Source organism: Oncorhynchus mykiss, chromosome 9, assembly GCF_057628025.1.
Source record: "Oncorhynchus mykiss isolate SJ-2025 chromosome 9, ASM5762802v1, whole genome shotgun sequence".
In the NCBI taxonomy this organism is placed as follows: Eukaryota; Metazoa; Chordata; class Actinopteri; order Salmoniformes; family Salmonidae; genus Oncorhynchus; species Oncorhynchus mykiss.
Window position 1 is genome coordinate 23,808,604 of NC_143030.1, and position 24,186 is coordinate 23,832,789.

The 24,186-nt window shown below is 43.2% G+C and overlaps 1 protein-coding gene across 3 annotated transcripts in view; it reads right to left on the reverse strand.

Moving 5' to 3' along the window:
* LOC110531729 (phospholipid-transporting ATPase ABCA1) overlaps positions 1–24,186 on the reverse strand; it is a 246,423-nt gene that overhangs the window by 79,983 nt on the left and 142,254 nt on the right. For all 3 annotated transcript variants that reach the window (XM_021615071.3, XM_090183773.1, XM_021615072.3), the window contains exons 33-36: positions 7,687–7,781; positions 7,159–7,264; positions 3,472–3,546; positions 2,960–3,129 (exon numbers count right to left, since the gene is read on the reverse strand). In XM_021615071.3, the coding sequence (XP_021470746.3) occupies positions 2,960–3,129; positions 3,472–3,546; positions 7,159–7,264; positions 7,687–7,781 (446 nt within the window). The remainder of the gene's footprint in view (positions 1–2,959; positions 3,130–3,471; positions 3,547–7,158; positions 7,265–7,686; positions 7,782–24,186) is intronic.

Consider the following 24,186-nt stretch of genomic DNA (forward strand, 5'->3'; position numbering starts at 1 on the left):
TGAAAGCAGGTGCTTCCACACAGGTGTGGTTCTTGAGATGATTAAACCATTAACATTCCATCATGCTTAGGGTGTATACAAATGCTGGGTAGGCCATTATTTTGGCTGCCATGGCTATGCCCCCATAGAATGCCAATGCCCCAATCCACAGGGCACAAGTGGTCACTGGATGGTTTGATGAGCATGAAAACGATGTAAACCATATGCCATGGCCGTCTCAGTCACCAGATCTCAACCAAATTGAACACCTATGGGAGATTCTAGAGCAGCTCCTGAGACAGCGTTTTCCACCACCATCAACAAAACATCAGATGATGGAATTCTCATGGAAGAAGGGTGTCACCTCCCTCCAATAGTGTTCCAGACACTTGTATAATCTATGCCAAGGTGCATTGAAGCTGTTCTGGCTGGTGGTGGCCCAACGCCCTATTAGGACACGGGAATGTTGGCGTTTCCTTTATTTTGGCCGTCACCTATATGCTTTGCTATGCAATGTTATGTCATTCTACGATGTGATATGTCACGGCATGTTATTTTATTATGCTGTGTTATGTCATGCTAGTGCTATTATATGCTACTGTATGTTTTCACATGTTAAGTAATTCATTATGATATGCTATATTATGCTACACCATATGTTACTTACTATATGTTACATTATCTCATTTCAGAGAGGGGTTTTCTCGATGATGGAAATTAGATCGATGATAGACTCAGACTGCATTAGACAGTGAAGGCTTGTGGTTCTGTACTTCTATAATGCCCTCATTGACACTAAAGATCTCATGGGGAAGCTTCAGGGCTCCAGACTGATCACTTGGGTTATAAAGGAACAGTATGTGAAAACGGGCGGTCCCCATGGGATCGCCTCTAGTGTGCTATTACAAACACAAATCTACAGTGCCTTGCGAAAGTATTCGGCCCCCTTGAACTTTGCGACCTTTTGCCACATTTCAGGCTTCAAACATAAAGATATAAAACTGTATTTTTTTGTGAAGAATCAACAACAAGTGGGACACAATCATGAAGTGGAACGACATTTATTGGATATTTCAAACTTTTTTAACAAATCAAAAACAGAAAAATTGGGCGTGCAAAATTATTCAGCCCCCTTAAGTTAATACTTTGTAGCGCCACCTTTTGCTGCGATTACAGCTGTAAGTCGCTTGGGGTATGTCTCTATCAGTTTTGCACATCGAGAGACTGAAATCTTTTCCCATTCCTCCTTGCAAAACAGCTCGAGCTCAGTGAGGTTGGATGGAGAGCATTTGTGAACAGCAGTTTTCAGTTCTTTCCACAGATTCTCGATTGGATTCAGGTCTGGACTTTGACTTGGCCATTCTAACACCTGGATATGTTTATTTTTGAACCATTCCATTGTAGATTTTGCTTTATGTTTTGGATCATTGTCTTGTTGGAAGACAAATCTCCGTCCCAGTCTCAGGACTTTTGCAGACTCCATCAGGTTTTCTTCCAGAATGGTCCTGAATTTGTCTCCATCCATCTTCCCATCAATTTTAACCATCTTCCCTGTCACTGCTGAAGAAAAGCAGGCCCAAACCATGATGCTGCCACCACCATGTTTGACAGTGGGGATGGTGTGTTCAGGGTGATGAGCTGTGTTGCTTTTACGCCAAACATAACGTTTTGCATTGTTGCCAAAAAGTTCAATTTTGGTTCCATCTGACCAGAGCACCTTCTTCCACATGTTTGGTGTGTCTCCCAGGTGGATTGTGACAAACTTTAAACAACACTTTTTATGGATATCTTTAAGAAATGGCTTTCTTCTTGCCACTCTTCCATAAAGGCCAGATTTGTGCAATATACGACTGATTGTTGTCCTATGGACAGAGTCTCCCACCTCAGCTGTAGATCTCTGCAGTTCATCCAGAGTGATCATGGGCCTCTTGGCTGCATCTCTGATCAGTCTTCTCCTTGTATGAGCTGAAAGTTTAGAGGGACGGCCAGGTCTTGGTAGATTTGCAGGGGTCTGATACTCCTTCCATTTCAATATTATCGCTTGCACAGTGCTCCTTGGGATGTTTAAAGCTTGGGAAATCTTTTTGTATCCAAATCTGGCTTTAAACTTCTTCACAACAGTATCTCGGACCTGCCTGGTGTGTTCCTTGTTCTTCATGATGCTCTCTGCGCTTTTAACGGACCTCTGAGACTATCACAGTGCAGGTGCATTTATACGGAGACTTGATTACACACAGGTGGATTGTATTTATCATCATTAGTCATTTAGTTCAACATTGGATCATTCAGAGATCCTCACTGAACTTCTGGAGAGAGTTTGCTGCACTGAAAGTAAAGGGGCTGAATAATTTTGCACGCCCAATTTTTCAGTTTTTGATTTGTTAAAAAAGTTTGAAATATCCAATAAATGTTGTTCCACTTCATGATTGTGTCCTACTTGTTGTTGATTCTTCACAAAAAAATACAGTTTTATATCTTTATGTTTGAAGCCTGAAATGTGGCAAAAGGTCGCAAAGTTCAAGGGGGCCGAATACTTTCGCAAGGCACTGTATATCTCTTGTCTTTCTCTCTGTCTTTCTGACTTTATTTCTCTCTTTTTCTCCGTCACTCTTTATTTTTCTGCCTTTCTCTCCCATCTCTATTTCTCTTTATTTCTCAGAGGGCCTCATCCTCTCAATCTCCCAATTAATCTATACGCCAGCCTAATACTATTCCTCTCCCTCTCTCCACTTTTCCCTCTCCATCTCAGACTCCTGCCACTCGTTCTGCCGCTCCAGCTTCCCCCACTACCTTTCCCTCTGGCTCCACGTGGCCTGTCGTACAGGTGATAGAACAGGTATAGGGTAAAGTTACCCCTAGATGCTGATCTTGGGTCAGCGTTGCATTTTCCCCATGTATGGTTACAGTTAGGATTGGGGAAGGGTAACTGATCCTAGATCAGTACCTAAGGGAACCCCAGAGCTGATACAACCCGACTTACATTGCCTGGTAGGAAAGCTGAGCCTTGGTGAGGTTGAGGGGGTGGCTTGAGGAGGAGATTCCATACTCCCTGGGGTCATGACCCGGCGGCAGGTTGCCTCTCAAGATGGCGTTGTTGGCCACATTGAGGAACGATACAATACCGTGCCACGCCTGGTTGTAGAACCACACCTGGAGACATGACAGATGGTTTATTGCTGCTAGAGTTCACAGACAATATAAAGCATATATACACTTTCCCCGACAAAGATTAAAGCTAGTCCCAGGTTAAAAATAATGTTCAATGGAGATTCTCCATTTAAAGTTCATTATATTTTATCCGTGACTTGTCTTAATCTTGGTCTTGAAAACCAGCCCATGGAGAGTACCTTACTCCATACCTATGTAGCGCCAAAGCAAGTGACAACAATTATCAAGATGTGGAAACACTTAGCATAACATAACAAAAAAATGGTAATGGCCACCAAGGAACCTCTGAGTCTCTAAGCCTCAAGATGAATGATGATATAATACCTTGACATTATCCCTGGTCCCGAGCTCTTTCAGGAGCATCTCGGTATTCAGGAGCATCTGATCGGTTGTGTTATCCTAATGAAGGAGAGAATTTAAAAAACAACAGAAAAAGGCTTAATTGGACACACTTGGAAAATACATATCCTCTTTGAAATGCAAAACACAACAACACAGGAGAGGGGGATAGGGATCTCAGCAATACCTGTAGGTTGCTGAGGCCCACTTATTTTATATAGGCTTGAGAAGTAACATTCATTTTCTTGTTATTTTGGCAAACCTGCAACACTGCCTTTCGCTTGCCCCCATGTCCATGTCATCTTATCTACTGTGATCTAAATTATACAAAAACTGATCTTAAGTCAGCACTCCTGCTCTGAGATGCTTGACGCATATGGCCCCTGAGTACTAGAGCTATAGAGGGCAGGTGGGAGTGGGAGCCGAATGAGTCAATGTTGATGACCGAGTGGGGGTCGAATGACTTCGACAACCCAGGACTGCCTTCCACTTGTTTCGCTCTCCTCTTTAATTTATTTTTATTTTTAATATGTCTCTCTTTTCTCACTATGGAAATAACATGGTGTTATAACATATAGCACATGACAGCTACAGGACCAAGCAGGAGTGGGCCGAATGGGTCGCCTTAAAAAAAATACACTCTGGTCATGTTTCATGTGAAATGGGCCTGCTGCAGATGACTGGGCCACCACGTGCGATTTGCGATGGTCCGTCATCCCACCTGTGCCCAGCTCCAGTTCAGCCCAGTGCACACTGCACACCTCACAGGTGTAATATAAATCAATGCAAATGGCTCCCCTCACCTTGATCAAAAGCCTACAATACGAGAGAGGAAGGAAGAGGGAGAGAGATGACCCCATGTCACCCCCAAGAGGACTAGGATGGGAACAGGCCCATGAACATTTCACTATCATCATATCTTTTCTCTCATCTTCAAATCGGACTTTGCTTGGGTCCTATGGAGTCCAGACCTAAGGCAGCGACAGCATTTGGTCTGGGATTAATGATGGATTCTCTTATTAACTTAGAAAAGGGGAGGGTCGTCTTAAAAGACAGACAAGTCTCCCAGCAAATCACGAGGCAGACATGCCAGAACATCGCGATTTGAAACTTTTTTTGTGAGGGATACAGTATTTACGCTAGGGCAACAAGAGGATAAGGCAGTGACATAAGATAGCCGGATGTCCCAACTCCGCCCTTTCCTCTATGCCAAAACTGATGTTGTATACTTACAGACGTATCAGCTGGAAACATTGGTCAAGAGACTGTGATATACTGATAACATTGACTCTGGTTCATTCTTATCTCTCTGAATTGTGAATTTCAGAAATTTCACAGAAACACACAGAACACCGACATAAATATCTGTGTTAAATTACTTCCCTGTTCAAGCTCATTTACTATTCATGAGCCCAGGAACTACACTTTTTTCTGTTTGTAATTCTCCTTTCCTCAAAGCTGGGACTCACATTTTGCTTTTATGTATATTTTGCTTTTACTTCTCCCTTTTGAGGAATGGGATTAGAGGGAGGAGGAAACCCGAGGGGGTTGAGGTGTAGGGAGCTTTCTGGCGCAGGTTGGCAACGTAGCAAGCACAACATGGGAATGGGGTCTTCCTGAGAAGCTGCTTGTTCCACTGGTTTCTTAGCCAGACGGGAAGACTCACTGCGGGCGAGACAGAGGGGGATTATGGAACCCCAGCGAGCGTTTACTGCTGCTAATCCCTTACGAAACAACTTCCTCCTCAAGGGTGATGGCAAATGAGAAAAAAAGTGATGGTTGTATGGCAAATGAGCCGGCCGGCCGCCGCAGCCATGGCCAGTGATACGACTATGGCATGACGTGTTGTGTCGAGTGCGTGACAAGTTGCAACCTATGTTAAAAGCTGTTTTGGTATGGCTCTCAAGACACTGTATTTGACTACTTTATTTACTAGTCTGTCTTAATCGTCTTCAAGCACGGTGTGTTTTGTTTCTGCCATGTTATTACATCCGTCGTCCTAATCAATCCCAGAATCCTTTGAGTCTCATTTCAATTTCACCAATGGCACCCCCCCAAAAAATGAACGTGAATTTAAAAGCTAACTTCCAGCCCAGTCAGGTGGTACAGCAGAGTACTACTGTTCTCTCTCCTTCTGCAACCCAAGCAGACACAGATTGCATTCTAAATGACACCCTATTTTGGCCCGGCCCAAAATACTGCACTATATAGGGTACCATTTGGGACCCAGTCACAGTCAGCGAGTTAGCCATATCTCAAGGACAATTTTCCACTTTAATAAGGGAAAGGCACAGAGCTGGGAACGGCTCATGCTCGGCCATTAGAGTTACATCATCACTGCGGCGACTAATTAAAGTTGTGTTAGCGTAGAGAATCTGGAGCATGGAGAAGTGCCCTGGGTAAGGATGGGGAAGATGCCCTGAGGGCGGGCAACATTCTGCTGATCTCACAGAAGTTTGAGGTCCGGGTTTCCAACAGGTTTGAACATTTAATGTGTGTGGGAGGGTATGTGTGTAGGAGGGTATGTGTGTGTGTGTGTGTTTGTGGAGGGTATGTGTGTGTGTTTGTGGAGAGTATGTATGTGTGTGTGTGTGGGAGGGTATGTATGTATGTGTGTGTGTGTGGGTATGTATGTGTGTGTGTGTGTGTGGGAGGGTATGTATGTGTGTGTGTGTGGGAAGGTATGTGTGTGTGTGTGTGTGTGTGTGTGTGTGTGTGTGTGTGTGTGTGTGTGAGGGTGTGTGTGTGGGAGGGTATGTATGTGTGTGTGTGAGGGTGTGTGTGTGGGAGGGTATGTGTGTGTGTGTGTGGGAGGGTATGTGTGTGTGTGTGTGTGTGTGTGTGAGGGTGTGTGTGTGGGAGGGTATGTATGTGTGTGTGTGTGGGAGGGTATGTATGTATGTGTGTGTGTGTGGGAGGGTATGTGTGTGTGTGTGTGTGTGTGTGTGTGTGTGTGTGTGTGTGTGTGTGTGTGTGTGTGTGTGTGTGTGTGTGTGGGAGGGTATGTCTGTGTGAGGGTATGTCTGTGGAAGGGTATGTGTGTGTGGGATGGTATGTGTGCGTATGTGGGAGGTTATGTGTTTGTGTGTGTGTGTGTGTGGGGGGGGGGGGGTATGGTATGTGTGTGTGGGGGAGGGTATGTGTGCAAGTGTAAGTGAAAGAGAGAGAGAGAGAGTAGAGAGAGTAGATAGATAGATAGAGTGAGAGTGTGTACGCTTGTTTGAGTGTGTTGAGGAGAGAGAGAGGAAGAACTAAATATTTTAAATACATCATACCCAGTTTCCATGGACACCAAAAAGTCTATCTGAGATTTAACTTTCCTCTGAGTTCGATTTGAAGGTAATGTATTGAAATTCAAGAGTCACTCAAGCAGATTCAAGTCCATGTTTCACAAAGAGCACAAGCTTAGCATTAGCTATCAGGCCGGTTTTATAAGCTGGGTTTGTCCTTGGTTTCTACGTCTATGCATAATTGAACATAGATAAACAACATCCAAGGACCTCAGTGAATTGAGGTCTCCAAAGACCCCTTCTGGCTTTCAACCGCAGCAAACGTACCTTGTCTATCCTCCACCCACACAGGCACATATTAAATTAATGCGCTTTCCCTCAATAGTCAAGCTGTACCACGGCCGGCAGTAAGGCTACCACGATTCCAATATCCATAGCATACCTGGGAGGAATTTAATAGGCTCCTCAAATCCCTGATCACAGCTTCTATTTCCGGTTCAGTCATCCTGACTTGGGAGTTGACCCCTCCGACAGAAATCCCTCCATACCTTGAGTGGTGTGTAGTGGTAGTTGTGGGGGCAGAGATCACAGTGTAATTTAATAAGATATGAAAACGCATGGACACACAAACACAGGAATAAACGCACAGACATGTACGCACGCACACGCACGCACGCACACGCACGCAAACACACACACACACACACACACACACACACACACACACACACACACACACACACACACACACACAATAAACAGTAACATTTAATTTGACTCTTAGATTACTTATCATGAATAGGACCTTGAGTTGAACATCATACACGTTATCTTAGATAACTCCGGCTGCATTGTTGGCATTATATCTGAATGTTACACAAGTTTTACCAAGCACATAGGTGAATGCAAAATGACCTCTCTGGATAATAGTGTCTGGTAAATTACTAAAATGACAAATAAGTAAAATTACCTTTTTCTGCCTGCTTCCTTGTAGGTCTTTAAAAGGAAGTCTGTCATGTTCCGCCCCGTCATGTCCTGCAGTGTGTCTGTGGTATTCTGGGTCCTCTGGAAATATGTGATAATGACATGGTATTATTTCTAAGATACATAGGTCCTCTTCAGCCCGGCACTCATTGACATGTGATGTGCGTTTCGCTAAAGTGTACAGACTACTAAGGTAGCTTAATAGGAAAACATGAAGAAAAAAAAAATGGCACATTCCAAGCAATGGATACAATAGCAACGACATGCCATCTTAGCAGACGCATTTATCCATAGAGACATACAACCCCACATCTGTACATTTTGGTAGCCCCGGCGGGATTTAAACCCACAAACCCTCACGTTGCAAGCGCTTTACCATACGAACTGAGCCGCACGGCACTGGTAATACATACAAGTTCCAGATAATGCATTGTGTAAAATAAAAACAAAAATATGTCTGGCAGGCTATGCACTTCAACCCTCTATCTGATTCACTGATTGGGCACTGAAATGTACCTGTACCTATCTACATATACAATCAGATGTTGATGATCAATATGGAGTTTGTTTTAACACAATATCAAAGAGATCAGAATCCCAACTACCGGTTGTCATGTCTACCTTTGAAAGCCAGGCACTATGATCATGAAAAAAGTTCAGCCAAAACAATGGCCACACCTTTCTACTACAAACAGGGGGGGGGAGCACTCCAATCATTATTGCACGATGGTGGCACCAGCCACATTTCTAACCATAATCAAGTCAGATGCGTGGGGGGCTGTGGAACACAACTAAGAACACTGAACCTGATCATAATAGTGAGCCTGTTGGAGCCTTCCCCATCACTATGATAGAGCCAATGTGGCTAATGTAAAAGGAACCTAATTAGCCCGTACTCTCCATAAATTGGCACGTTCAAAGACACAATTAGGGAGGATGCGACACTGTGGTGCGCATCCACTCCACATACCCTCCATAGCCACATCCAACACATGCTAACAACTAGCAAGCCCCTCCTGTCTGGCCCAGTTTATTTAATGGTGTCGGGATACTATGCTGATTAGAAGGATTTCTTGGCAACGCTAATGGAGACTGCTTATAAGGGTCCAGAGCGCCCCAAGCCAAGCCTCAAGCGCCTTCATCCCCCTCCCCACCCTGACTCCCTTTTGCCCAGTTGTGTTCTCTCCACCCTTCACTGGGTTTCTAGCTTATCGTGCTAACTGATGGTAAACAACACTGCCCACATAATGAGTTGAAATAGCCTCCCCCGTGCTGATAAGTTGTGTTTGTATGCCTATTTTCTATGTCGTAGTAATGACATGGATATGTATGCAAACGGGCGTCTGCTTGTTAATTCATTCCTAGTTAGGTTGGGGCGAGGGGGCGGATTAGGAGGGGGGAGGGGAAGTGCAAGGCTGGTGATTCTTTTCCAAAAGCTTGTTTGCGTGCCTATCTGTCTCTCAGATACCTGTCCCTCAGATAGATATTTGGATGGTTCCATGTTCTTCTTATTTTCATCTTTTTTCAGCTGCTTGCCCAGTAATCTGTATTTATCTGACCAGAATTGATTTGGTCAGATAGTTAGATGGACTTTCCAAATCCACCCCTGGTCGATCTGAAGTTACAGGCCAACTGCAGAAAATGAAGTCTGCAATACGTAATAGCAGGACTCTACTTCAAATGAGATGAATGTGTAGTGATGAGCTTTTTACACTCAGACCCACTACATGTTGAGAAAATGAGTTATCTACAAACGATCCATGTTATTTTGAAAGTACTTCAACTAACTCCACACTACAGGCAAATGTAGTTCAACTAACCCTACACTACCGGGAAATGTAGTTCAACTAACTCCACACTACAGGCAAATGTAGTTCAACTAAACCTACACTACCGGGAAATGTAGTTCAACTAAACCTACACTACCGGGAAATGTAGTTCAACTAACTCCACACTACAGGCAAATGTAGTTCAACTAAACCTACACTACCAGGAAATGTAGTTCAACTAAACCTACACTACCGGGAAATGTAGTTCAACTAACTCCACACTACAGGCAAATGTAGTTCAACTAAACCTACACTACCGGGAAATGTAGTTCAACTAACTCCACACTACAGGCAAATGTAGTTCAACTAACTCCACACTACAGGCAAATGTAGTTCAACTAAACCTACACTACCGGGAAATGTAGTTCAACTAACTCCACACTACAGGCAAATGTAGTTCAACTAAACCTACACTACCAGGAAATGTAGTTCAACTAACTCCACACTACAGGCAAATGTAGTTCAACTAAACCTACACTACCGGGAAATGTAGTTCAACTAAACCTACACTACCAGGAAATGTAGTTCAACTAACTCCACACTACAGGCAAATGTAGTTCAACTAAACCTACACTACCGGGAAATGTAGTTCAACTAACTCCACACTACAGGCAAATGTAGTTCAACTAAACCTACACTACCGGGAAATGTAGTTCAACTAACCCTACACTACCGGGAAATGTAGTTCAACTAACTCCACACTACAGGCAAATGTAGTTCAACTAAACCTACACTACCGGGAAATGTAGTTCAACTAAACCTACACTACCGGGAAATGTAGTTCAACTAACTCCACACTACAGGCAAATGTAGTTCAACTAAATCCACACTACAGGCAAATGTAGTTCAACTAACTCCACACTACAGGCAAATGTAGTTCAACTAACTCCACACTACAGGCAAATGTAGTTCAACTAACCCTACACTACCGGGAAATGTAGTTCAACTAACTCCACACTACAGGCAAATGTAGTTCAACTAACTCCACACTACAGGCAAATGTAGTTAAACTAAACCTACACTACCGGGAAATGTAGTTCAACTAACTCCACACTACAGGCAAATGTAGTTCAACTAACCCTACACTACCGGGAAATGTAGTTCAACTAAACCTACACTACAGGGAAATGTAGTTCAACTAACTCCACACTACAGGCAAATGTAGTTCAACTAACTCCACACTACCGGGAAATGTAGTTCAACTAACTCCACACTACAGGCAAATGTAGTTCAACTAACTCCACACTACCGGGAAATGTAGTTCAACTAACTCCACACTACAGGCAAATGTAGTTCAACTAAACCTACACTACCGGGAAATGTAGTTCAACTAAACCTACACTACCGGGAAATGTAGTTCAACTAACTCCACACTACAGGCAAATGTAGTTCAACTAAACCTACACTACCAGGAAATGTAGTTCAACTAAACCTACACTACCGGGAAATGTAGTTCAACTAACTCCACACTACAGGCAAATGTAGTTCAACTAAACCTACACTACCGGGAAATGTAGTTCAACTAACTCCACACTACAGGCAAATGTAGTTCAACTAAACCTACACTACCGGGAAATGTAGTTCAACTAACCCTACACTACCGGGAAATGTAGTTCAACTAACTCCACACTACAGGCAAATGTAGTTCAACTAAACCTACACTACCGGGAAATGTAGTTCAACTAAACCTACACTACCGGGAAATGTAGTTCAACTAACTCCACACTACAGGCAAATGTAGTTCAACTAAATCCACACTACAGGCAAATGTAGTTCAACTAACTCCACACTACAGGCAAATGTAGTTCAACTAACTCCACACTACAGGCAAATGTAGTTCAACTAACCCTACACTACCGGGAAATGTAGTTCAACTAACTCCACACTACAGGCAAATGTAGTTCACCTAACTCCACACTACAGGCAAATGTAGTTCAACTAACCCTACACTACCGGGAAATGTAGTTCAACTAAATCCACACTACAGGCAAATGTAGTTCAACTAACTCCACACTACAGGCAAATGTAGTTAAACTAAACCTACACTACCGGGAAATGTAGTTCAACTAACTCCACACTACAGGCAAATGTAGTTCAACTAACCCTACACTACCGGGAAATGTAGTTCAACTAAACCTACACTACAGGGAAATGTAGTTCAACTAACTCCACACTACAGGCAAATGTAGTTCAACTAACTCCACACTACCGGGAAATGTAGTTCAACTAACTCCACACTACAGGCAAATGTAGTTCAACTAACTCCACACTACCGGGAAATGTAGTTCAACTAACTCCACACTACAGGCAAATGTAGTTCAACTAAACCTACACTACCGGGAAATGTAGTTCAACTAACTCCACACTACAGGCAAATGTAGTTCAACTAACCCTACACTACCGGGAAATGTAGTTCAACTAAACCTACACTACAGGGAAATGTAGTTCAACTAACTCCACACTACAGGCAAATGTAGTTCAACTAACTCCACACTACCGGGAAATGTAGTTCAACTAACTCCACACTACAGGCAAATGTAGTTCAACTAACTCCACACTACCGGGAAATGTAGTTCAACTAACTCCACACTACAGGCAAATGTAGTTCAACTAAACCTACACTACCGGGAAATGTAGTTCAACTAACTCCACACTACAGGCAAATGTAGTTCAACTAATCCTACACTACCGGGAAATGTAGTTCAACTAAACCTACACTACAGGGAAATGTAGTTCAACTAACTCCACACTACAGGCAAATGTAGTTCAACTAACCCCACACTACAGGCAAATGTAGTTCAACTAACTCCACACTACAGGCAAATGTAGTTCAACTAACCCTACACTACCGGGAAATGTAGTTCAACTAACTCCACACTACAGGCAAATGTAGTTCAACTAAACCTACACTACCGGGAAATGTACTTCAACTAACTCCACACTACAGGCAAATGTAGTTCAACTAACCCTACACTACCGGGAAATGTAGTTCAACTAAACCTACACTACCGGGAAATGTAGTTCAACTAAACCTACACTACCGGGAAATGTAGTTCAACTAACTCCACACTACAGGCAAATGTAGTTCAACTAAACCTACACTACCGGGAAATGTAGTTCAACTAACTCCACACTACAGGCAAATGTAGTTCAACTAACCCTACACTACCGGGAAATGTAGTTCAACTAAACCTACACTACAGGGAAATGTAGTTCAACTAACTCCACACTACAGGCAAATGTAGTTCAACTAACTCCACACTACCGGGAAATGTAGTTCAACTAACTCCACACTACAGGCAAATGTAGTTCAACTAACTCCACACTACCGGGAAATGTAGTTCAACTAACTCCACACTACAGGCAAATGTAGTTCAACTAAACCTACACTACCGGGAAATGTAGTTCAACTAACTCCACACTACAGGCAAATGTAGTTCAACTAATCCTACACTACCGGGAAATGTAGTTCAACTAAACCTACACTACAGGGAAATGTAGTTCAACTAACTCCACACTACAGGCAAATGTAGTTCAACTAACCCCACACTACAGGCAAATGTAGTTCAACTAACTCCACACTACAGGCAAATGTAGTTCAACTAACCCTACACTACCGGGAAATGTAGTTCAACTAACTCCACACTACAGGCAAATGTAGTTCAACTAAACCTACACTACCGGGAAATGTACTTCAACTAACTCCACACTACAGGCAAATGTAGTTCAACTAACCCTACACTACCGGGAAATGTAGTTCAACTAAACCTACACTACCGGGAAATGTAGTTCAACTAAACCTACACTACCGGGAAATGTAGTTCAACTAACTCCACACTACAGGCAAATGTAGTTCAACTAAACCTACACTACCGGGAAATGTAGTTCAACTAAACCTACACTACCGGGAAATGTAGTTCAACTAACCACACTACAGGCAAATGTAGTTCAACTAAACCTACACTACCGGGAAATGTAGTTCACCTAACTCCACACTACAGGCAAATGTAGTTCAACTAACCACACTACAGGCAAATGTAGTTCAACTAAACCTACACTACCGGGAAATGTAGTTCAACTAACTCCACACTACAGGCAAATGTAGTTCAACTAACCCTACACTACCGGGAAATGTAGTTCAACTAACTCCACACTACAGGCAAATGTAGTTCAACTAAACCTACACTACCGGGAAATGTAGTTCAACTAAACCTACACTACCGGGAAATGTAGTTCAACTAACCCTACACTACCGGGAAATGTAGTTCAACTAACTCCACACTACAGGCAAATGTAGTTCAACTAACCCTACACTACCGGGAAATGTAGTTCAACTAACTCCACACTACAGGCAAATGTAGTTCAACTAACCCTACACTACCGGGAAATGTAGTTCAACTAACTCCACACTACAGGCAAATGTAGTTCAACTAAACCTACACTACCGGGAAATGTAGTTCAACTAACTCCACACTACAGGCAAATGTAGTTCAACTAACCCTACACTACCGGGAAATGTAGTTCAACTAACTCCACACTACTGGGAAATGCAGTTCAACTAACTCCACACGACTGGGAAACTTAGTTCAACTAACTCCACACTACTGAGAAATGTAGTTTCTCTACTAGTGAATCAAGAAGGAAGTTGTGTAACAGGAAGAAGCAGATGAGTCACAGCACAATGCTCTGTTCACCACTGAAAAATCGGAGTCTCCTTTCCGAGCAGCAGGAACTCAGGCATAAACAAACAGATAGAGAGTTGACATAACCGTACAGCTCACAGCCAGCATGAATCTAATTGCATTGGCCGATTTCCACATCCTCCAATCGAAACCACAGATAACGTGAGGGCCCTCCAACACTCCATGGACATGTGTCCTAATATGGACACCGTACATGTCAGCTATTTATGTAACTCCACAGATAGATATCGGAGGATGTCATTGTAATGGCTGAAATGGAATGAATGAAATAGCAACCATGTGTTTGATGTATTTGAAACCTTTCCAATTATTCAATTTCAGCCTTTACAATGAGCACGTCCTCTGGTATCTCCTCCCACCAGCCACTTCTGATCCAGATGATTTACTGTACATAGAATGCTCTCTCCACACTTGTCAATCTATACCTCACATCAAATCATTCCACGAGCGTATGCCGCTCTCGACCGCACAAGTCATTTTAAGGCATATAGGCCATCTACGTCTTATATATCCCAACTATTTACCCGCACTTCCTATACATGAGGTCTCTTATTCCGCACGCGTCTGTCCCTCTCGACTGCAGGTTGATGACACACAGGAGAGGCAAACAGGAGAGTAATCAAATCTGAGCTGACATGCTGCCGTGTTAGAGAGACCTTAAGAGGGTAGGCAGTGTTCTTAATAATCTCTGCATATAGTCTCTGTATCTTGGGAAACCTCAAAAGACCAACTGTCAATTCTACCTGGCACAAACAAATGCACTCTTCGTGATGTAGAGTTCTGCTAAAAACCACGTGAGCCTCGTGTTGCAAACTTCAAAGACCAATGTCCAATTTTACCTGGCACAAACACATTGTCGCTGTCTGATGAAAACCTTTAAACTAAATTTTTTGCCAATTTGCATTTTTTATTTTAATTACTGAAAGCATTAACTCCCCTCGATGTACTTGGAACATTTCATGACTCTAAGAACAAGAACATGTATTCAAAATAGCTTCTGAAGTTTCATAATTGTATGTTCGTTAATGGGAAAATATGGTAATTTCCTGAAAGGTTTTTGTTTTGGAGATGAGAGGTTTTCACCAGACAGCAACGGAATGCAATCGTCGGGACATAGAGTTTCTGCTTTAAACCATGTGTGCCATCTGCTGTATGTAGCTTTGGAGGCCTAGGCAGAGTTTGTCTCATCTAGTTTGTTGATTCCCTCAGAAATGCTCAATTATGATCAAGTCAATTGTGTTTTCTTATGTTTTTAAAGACACAACATATAATTCCCATTTCCAGAAAGGCACGACTTATAATTATAATGTCCCGTCAAAAGTGTGCCACCTGTCTTGTTTGTGGAGCTGAGTCTTGGAAAAGTAACTGCTGGTAAGTTATTTGCAGAGCCCCACCTGTTTTGAGCCCCACATTTATAGGGCGGGACTTTCCTGTTTTGCATGGGGGGCTTTTGCATATTAATTAATCTGTGTCACATATCAGTTTGTAAACAATGTAAAAAATAATATTTTTTTTATTAAGTTAATAAAGTTAAGTTAATAAAGCTGCATAAAAACACGGTCTCTTTTTTTGTTTTCTTGAGTAAGGCAGCTCCAAAATGCAGGTGTTTCAGCCAAGCTCAGGGCTTTCTGTGGTGGGGCAAGCCAGTAGAAAATACAGAGCGTTGCACCATGATTGGCTCAGTGTTCTGTCACTCATGGGGACACTAAGAGTTACATTAGTGCCCATCCAAGAAGGCTCAACGTCATTGGACACAGATAAAATAACATCAAAACACATTATATCCCCAGTAGCTTCGATTGGACTGTTCATGTAAACATCATACTTTCAAAATCTTAGCTAGCAGTTATTATCATGAATCAAGTCGACAATCTATTGGTAAATCCTTTTTAATCCTTGTCATATGAAGATAAATTATAGCTAAAACGTATCGTTGCTCATTGGCTATTGGACATAAATATTACACAACAAATTGGAAATCGCAAATTCAACAATGAGTGGTTTGGAAGGAATCAGTGGCTAACTGCAATCATTGCAAAGCAATCATTAGCCTGCTATTCGGAGTGGAGTGGCTGTGTGATCCCAAGTCTAAGATTAAGGGTCTCTTTTCCTAGTTTAAAATTAGAAACATTCAACATTTGCCATGCTGTCAATGAAGCATGATTTGTGCCACCCTTAAAACAACTTAACTCGGAACTGCAAAATCTGACTTCTGTGAGTTCAAGACAACTGGGAACTCGGGGAAAACGAGCCACGGATGGGAAAATACGTTTTGAACTTTCATCCATCTCGGAATTGTAAATTGGGAACTCTGGCCTCTTTCCAGAGCTACGACCTGAAGATCACTGATGTCAACATGATTCAACAATTGTCCTGAAAGCACCATAAATCCAAAGAATGCCAGACTTTGATGACAAAATTTGATGACAAAATTTGCCCACAAAGGACCACCGCACCAACTTCCTGTTCAAGTGAGCACAGCACAACAAGGTGAGTCCAAAAATGTCTTGTTTGCTGCTGCATACATTATGTAATATGCCAAGGAGACATGTCTACTGTAGCTAATAAAGTAATACTAAGTGTACATTGTGTAGAAAGCTGTTAGTAGCCCAGGTGCCTCACCCTAATAATTTGGTCTATTTTCACCTCTTTATTTTGCCAACTGTTCTGACTTGGTGGTGCACATGTAGCCTATAACCTGTTTTTGAGAAATGTAATCATTGAATATTGTAACGTTAAGAGCTTTCGTTGTCTGCTAATATGCCCCCTTTATTTATTCCACGTTCTGACTTGGTGTACATCAAGAACACTGTAAGAACGGCCCATGTTCTGAATTTTGTTGCTGTAAATTTCAAAAGTGCTGAACTTTTGACTACATCTGTCCTAGCTTCCTCATTAATGTCTTATTGGAAATTACAGATTGCCTTGTATCCGCTTGTTCTCCCCTTATTCCATGGTTTGTACATCTCAATTGTCAGTATAAACTACATTTGTTTAAGCAAGTCAGCCATGTCAGCTATGTTTTTTTTAAGGCAGTAAATGAGGCTGAATTAACTGTTTCGCTGCCAGACAAGGCTCCGCTGATAACCAGGTGTAGCAGTGGTCAGGTGTTGGGACTGCTGTTGGGACTCTGCGTTGGGACAGCTTTATGCAGGCCCTAACAGTTTGTGGGCACCAGTAGTCACCGTTATAGTGTAATTCATGTATTGTCTAGTGTAGTGGCTTTGCTGGCATGCATCCCACATAAAAAAAATGTTGCACCACCAAGATTTACATGCTAAAATCGCCACTGGCTATTTGTAAATACAGGGAACTAGTGATGGATTGCGACTCAAATTTTATCTTGTTGGCTGGAAATGGCAAGGAATGTTGGTATACTTGCAGCAGCAAGTGGATATGTGTGTGTGCATACTTGCATGTTTTGAGTACCTTTGCTCGAACACCGCACAACAGATATTGGTTTGAAGATCATCTATTGAACACCTCGCCTTGCTGGGTGGATCAACATCCGACATAAGGCTATGTTCAAAATAACACAAACATAAGCTGCTGGAGTCTTTTCCCTGTGTTTGCGAGAGACATTTCCATCTTTACAAGTCAACACTGTAGATATACTATCAGCGGCAGAGCCTGGTTTTACTCCCCAAAAAACGAAAACAAATTACTGGGCCTCATTCCACCATCTGCCTCATCTCGTGACCTCACAACCTTTTCACTTTTGTTTTCCAAGACGCCTTTCCTTGTTGAATGAACCGGTACGGACAGGTCATTTAACACTAAAATGGATCTTGGGGGTAAAAGCCAAAATAAAACATCAACAGTAATCTCTTGAAGCAAAGATGTGGCCAACCCAAATTGTTTGTTCTCTCTGCTTGAATCCAGGTTGCAGGACTTGCAAATACAATGTGTTGCTTATTTTCAGATGTTTTTACGTCATAGAGTGGCTTCGGCTGGTCAATGAGGGGTTCCGTTCCCAATAAGCTGAACTCTGATTCATATTGTTCAGGTAATACAATGGGAATTGGTCATGTTGATGCACAATATAATGACAATGCATTACCATGCCAGGACAACTCCCGGAAGAAAAAAATACAAAAAAGTAATTTGAAACAGGGAGGGTTGTCCTTAGACTTGTCCAATTTGGACCCCTGGCCAATTAGAAAACAGGAGTACATCAGTAGCAAGTTTTAATGCCTAGTTTTCAATGTCTCTGGCTGTCCTAATGTTTTGTGCACTAACTGTGCTTCATTCATTCAAAATAGTGTTTGCAAGGGATTGTCTAGTGGTTTTGATTCCAAGGACCACCCATATGTAAAATGTGTGCACACATAACCGTATGGCATATATTATTGTTACTATATTAAGGGTTGTTTTTGAAGGCTTCCTAAAGCATATTTCATTGAATTGGGATATAAGCATTTTCAGGAGCACCCACCTCTACTCACAAAGGTGGTGAATGAAGAAAATATGCACAACTTCAATGATTTATTTGAAAGATAATGGCGGCAAGGCTTTGCAGCGGTAGCTGAGGAGAATCATTTGCAAACAGGCTGTAGTTAGAGTGGTCTCCTGATGATAAAGACATCAATTGTAATACCCAGAGCACGGCGGCTTTATCAATTCCTTTGCATGAATGGAGGCCTTTTCATCTGTGAAGGTTAAATATCGCCAATGAGAGTCAATACCTGAGATTTGGTGGTAAGACTTACCGTCGCATGCCATTTCCATGGAAACAACAATTTCACACTCGCTACTGTGTCTGTGTGGGCCTGTTTTATTCTCGCTTCCTTTCATTTCTGCAGTTTTTCAAGGGCATATTGGGAGGATAGCAGGGATAAAAGAAAATAAATCCACTTTAAAGGGAATATATTCTCTGTATGTTCTGGGTTTCTGTAGGTGGGTCAGCCTGAGATACAAATCAATTCAACCCCCCCCCCCAATTCAAGACTACGGCACACAGGTAAGATCTACAGCATTCATTGTTTGATAAATTAACACTGATTTGGTGTGTGTGTGTGTGTGTGTGTGTGTGTGTGTGTGTGTGTGTGTGTGTGTGTGTGTGTGTGTATACAGTCGTGGCCAAAAGTTTTGAGAATGACACCAATATTAATTTCCACAAAGTTTGCTGCTTCAGTGTCTTTAGATATTTTTGTCAGATTTTACTATGGAATGCTGAAGTATAATTACAAGCATTTCATAAGTGTCAAAGGCTTTTATTCACAATTACATGAAGTTGATGCAAAGAGTCAATATTTGCAGTGTTGACTCTTCTTTTTCAAGACCTCTGCAATCCGCCCTGTCATGCTGTCAATCTCCGGTGCCGTCAGAGATGGCCGCCTCGCTTCGCGTTCCTAGGAAACTATGCAGTATTTTGTTTTTTTTAACGTGTTATTTCTTACATTGGTACCCCAGGTAATCTTAGGTTTTATTACATACAGACGGAAGGAACTATTGGATATAAGAGCAACGTCAACTCACCATCATTACGATCAGGAATACGACTTTCCCCGAAGCGGATCCTCTGTTTTGCCCACTAGCCAGGACAATGGATCGGATCCCAGCCGGTGAACCAAAACAACGACGCCGTAAAAGGGGCAGATGAAGCACCCTTCTGGTCAGGCTCAGGAGACGGGCACATCGCGCACCTCTCCCGAGCATACTACTCGCCAATGTCCAGTCTCTTGACAACAAGATAGATGAAATCCGAGCAAGGGTAGCATTCCAGAGAGACACAAGAGACTGTAACGTTCTTTGCTTCACGGAAACATGGCTCACTCGAGACATGCTATCGGAGTCGGTACAGCCAGCTGGTTTCTTCACGCATCGCACCGACAGAAACAAGCATCTTTCTGGTAAGAAGGGCGGGGGGGTATGCCTTATGATTAACGAGAAGTGGTGTGACCATAACAACATACAGGATCTTAAGTCCTTCTGTTCTCCGGACTTAGAATTCCTCACAATCAAATGTCGACCGCATTATCTACAGAGAGAATTCTCTTCGATTATAATCACAGCCGCATATATTCCCCCCCAAGCAGACACATCGATGGCCCTGAACGAACTTCATTTGACTCTATGTAAACTGGAAACCACATATCCCGAGGCTGCATTCATTGTAGCTAAGGATTTTAACAAGGCTAATCTGAAAACAATTCTATCAGCATATCGATTGTGCAACCAGGGCTGATAATCATTGTTTTCATTGTTATTCATTGTTATTCTATTGTTATTGTAACTTCCGCGACACATATAAGGCCCTCTCCTGCCCTCCTTTTGGAAAAGCTGACCACGACTCCATTTTGTTCCTTCCAACCTATAGACAGAAACTAAAACAGGAAGCTCCTGCACTCAGGTCTGTTCAACGCTGGTCCGACCAATCTGATTCCACGCTTCAAGATTGCTTCAATCACGTGGACTGGGATATGTTCCGCATTGCGTCAAACAACATTGACGAATATGCTGATTCGGTGAGCGAGTTTATTAGCAAGTGCATCGGCGATGTCGTACCCACAGCAACTATTAAAACATTCCCAAACCAGAAACTGTGGATTGATGGCAGCGCGAAACTGAAAGCGCGAAACTGAAAGCGCGAACCACTGCTTTTAATCAGGGCAAGGTGACCAGAAACATGACCGAATACAAACAGTGTAGCTATTCCCTCCACAAGGCAGTCAAACAAGCTAAGTGTCAGTATAGAGACCAAGTAGAGTCGCAATTCAAGAGGTATGCGGCAGGGTCTACAGTCAATCACGGATTACAAAAAGAAAACCAGCCCCGTCGCGGACCAGGATGTCTTGCTCCCAGACAGACTAAACAACTCTCTTTGAGGACAATACAGTGCCACTGACACGGCCCGCTACCAAAACCTGCGGACTCTCCTTCACTGCAGCCGATGTGAGTAAAACATTTAAACGTGTTAACCCTCGCAAGGCTGCAGGCCCAGACGGCATCCCCAGCCACGTCCTCAGAACATGCGCAGACCAGCTGGCTGGTGTGTTTACGGACATATCCAATCAATCCTTATCCCAGTCTGCTGTTCCCACATGCTTCAAGAGGGCCAACATTGTTCCTGTTCCCAAGAAAGCCAAGGTAACTGAGCTAAACAACTACCGCCCCGTAGCACTCACTTCCGTCATCATGAAGTGCTTTGAGAGACTAGTCAAGGACCATTCCACCCTACCTGACACCCAAGACCCAATCCAATTTGCTTACCGCCCCAATAGGTCCACAGACGATGCAATCGCAACCACACTGCCCTAACCCATCTGGACAAGAGGAATACCTATGTGAGAATGCTGTTCATGAACTGCAGTTCAGCATATAACACCATAGTACCCTCCAAACTCGTCATCAAGCTCGAGAACCTGGGTCTCAACCCCGTCCTGTGCAACTGGGTACTGGACTTCCTGACGGGCCGCCCCCAGGTGGTGAGGGTAGGTAACAACATCTCCACCCCGCTGATCCTCAACACTGGGGCCCCACAAGGGTGCGTTCTCAGCCCTCTCCTATACTCCTTGTTCACCCACGACTGCGTGGCCATGCACCCCTCCAACTCAATCATCAAGTTTGCAGACGACACTACAGTGGTAGGCTTGATTACCAACAACGACGAGACAGCCTACAGGGAGGAGGTGAGGGCCCTCGGAGTGTGGTGTCAGGAAAATAACCTCACACTCAACGTCAACAAAACAAAGCAGATGATCGTGGACTTTAGGAAACAGCAGAAGGCGCACCCCCCTATCCACATCGACGGGACAGTAGTGGAGAGGGTAGTAGGTTTTAAGTTCCTCAGCGTACACATCACAGAAAAACTGAAAAACCCACACAAGACAGCGTGGTGAAGAAGGTGCAGCAGCGCCTGTTCGACCTCAAGAGGCTGAATAAATCCGGCTTGTCACCAAAAGCACTCACAAACCTTTAAAGATGCACAATCGAGAGCATCCTGTCGGGCTGTATCACCGCCTGGTACGGCAAGTGCTCCGCCCAGAACTGTAAGGCTCTCCAGAGGGTAGTGAGGTCTCCACAACGCATCACCGGGGGAAAACTACCTGCCCTCCAGGACTCCTACACCACCCGATGTCACAGGAAGACCATAAAGATCATCAAGGACAACAACAACCCAAGCCACTGCCTGTTCACCCCACTATCATCCAGAAGGCGAGGTCAGTACAGGTGCATCAAAGCAGGGACCGAGAGACTGAAAAACAGCTTCTATCTCAAGCCCATCAGACTGTTAAACAGCCATCACTAACATTGATTGGCTGCTGCCAACATACTGACTCAATCTCTAACCACTTTAATAATAAAACATTGGATTAAATAAATCTATCACTAGTCACTTTAAACTATGCCACTTTATATAATGTTTACATACCCTACATTACTCATCTCATTCTGTACCATCACTCATTCATATATTTTTATGTACATAACCTTCATTCCCTTACACTTGTGTGTATAAGGTAGTAGTTGTGGAATTGTTAGGTTAGATTACTCGTTGGTCATTACTGCATTGTCGGAACTAGAAGCACAAGCATTTCGCTACACTCGCATTAACATCTGCTAACCATGTGTATGTGACAAATACAATTTTATTTGATTTGATTAACTTCTCGAACACATCCTGACTGATGGCAGCCCATTCTTGCATAATCAATGCTTGGAGTTTATCAGAATTTGTGGGGTTGTGTTTGTCCACCCGCCTTGAGGATTGACCACAAGTTCTCAATGGGATTAAGGTTTGGGGAGTTTCCTGGCCATGGACCCAAAATATTGATATTTTGTTCCCCAAGCCACTTAGTGATGAATCTTTTGCCTAATGGCAAGGTGCTCCATCATGCTGGAAAAGCATTGTCAGCCAAACTGTTCCTGGATGGTTGGGAGAAGTTGCTGGATGTGTTGGTACCATTCTTTATTCATGGCTGTGTTCTTAGGCAAAATTGTGAGTGAGCCCACTCCCTTGGCTGAGAAACAACCCCACACATGAATGGCCTCAGGATGCTTTACTGTTGGCATGACACTTTACTGATGGTAGCGCTCACCTTGTCTTCTCTGGACAAGCTTTTTTCCAGATGCCCCAAACAATCGGAAAGGGGATTCATCAGAGAAAATTACTTTACCCCCGTCCTCAGCAGTCGAATCCCTGATGTTTTTCCTGAAGAGAAGTGGCTTCTTTGCTGCCCTTCTTGACACCAGGCCATCCTCCAAAAGTCTTCGCCTCACTGTGCGTGCAGATGCATTCACACCTGCCTGCTGCCATTCCTGAGCAAGCTCTGTACTGGTGGTGCCCCGATCCCACAGCTGAATCAACTTTAGGGGGCGGTCCTGGCGCTTGCTGGGCTTTCTTGGGTGCCCTGAAGCCTACTTCACAACAATTGAACCGCTCTCCTTGAAGTTCTTGATGATTTGATAAATGGTTGATTTAGGTGCAATCTTACTGGCAGCAATATCCTTGCCTGTGAAGCCCTTCATGTGCAAAGCCATGATGACAGCATGTGTCTCCTTGCAGGTAACCATGTTTGACAGGAGAAGAACAATGATTCCAAGCACCACCCCTCCTTTTGAAGCTTCCCGTCTGTTATTCGAACTCAATCAGCATGACAGAGCGATCTGCAACCTTGTCCTTGTCAACACTCACACCTGTGTTAACGAGAGAACCACTGACATGTCAGCTGGTCCTTTTGTGTCAGGGCTGAAATGCAGTGGAATATGTTTTTGGGGGATTCAGTTCATTTGCATGGCAGCGAGGGACTTTGCAATTAATTGATCACTCTTCATAACATTCTGGAGTATATGCAAATTGCCATCATACAAACTGAGGCAGCAGACTTTGTGAAAACTAATATTTGTATCATTCTCAAAACTTTTGGCCACGACTGTATATGTTCAGTGCCTGAGTGTGTGTGTGTGTGTGTTTGATTTATTTTACCTTTATTTAACTAGGCAAGTCAGTTA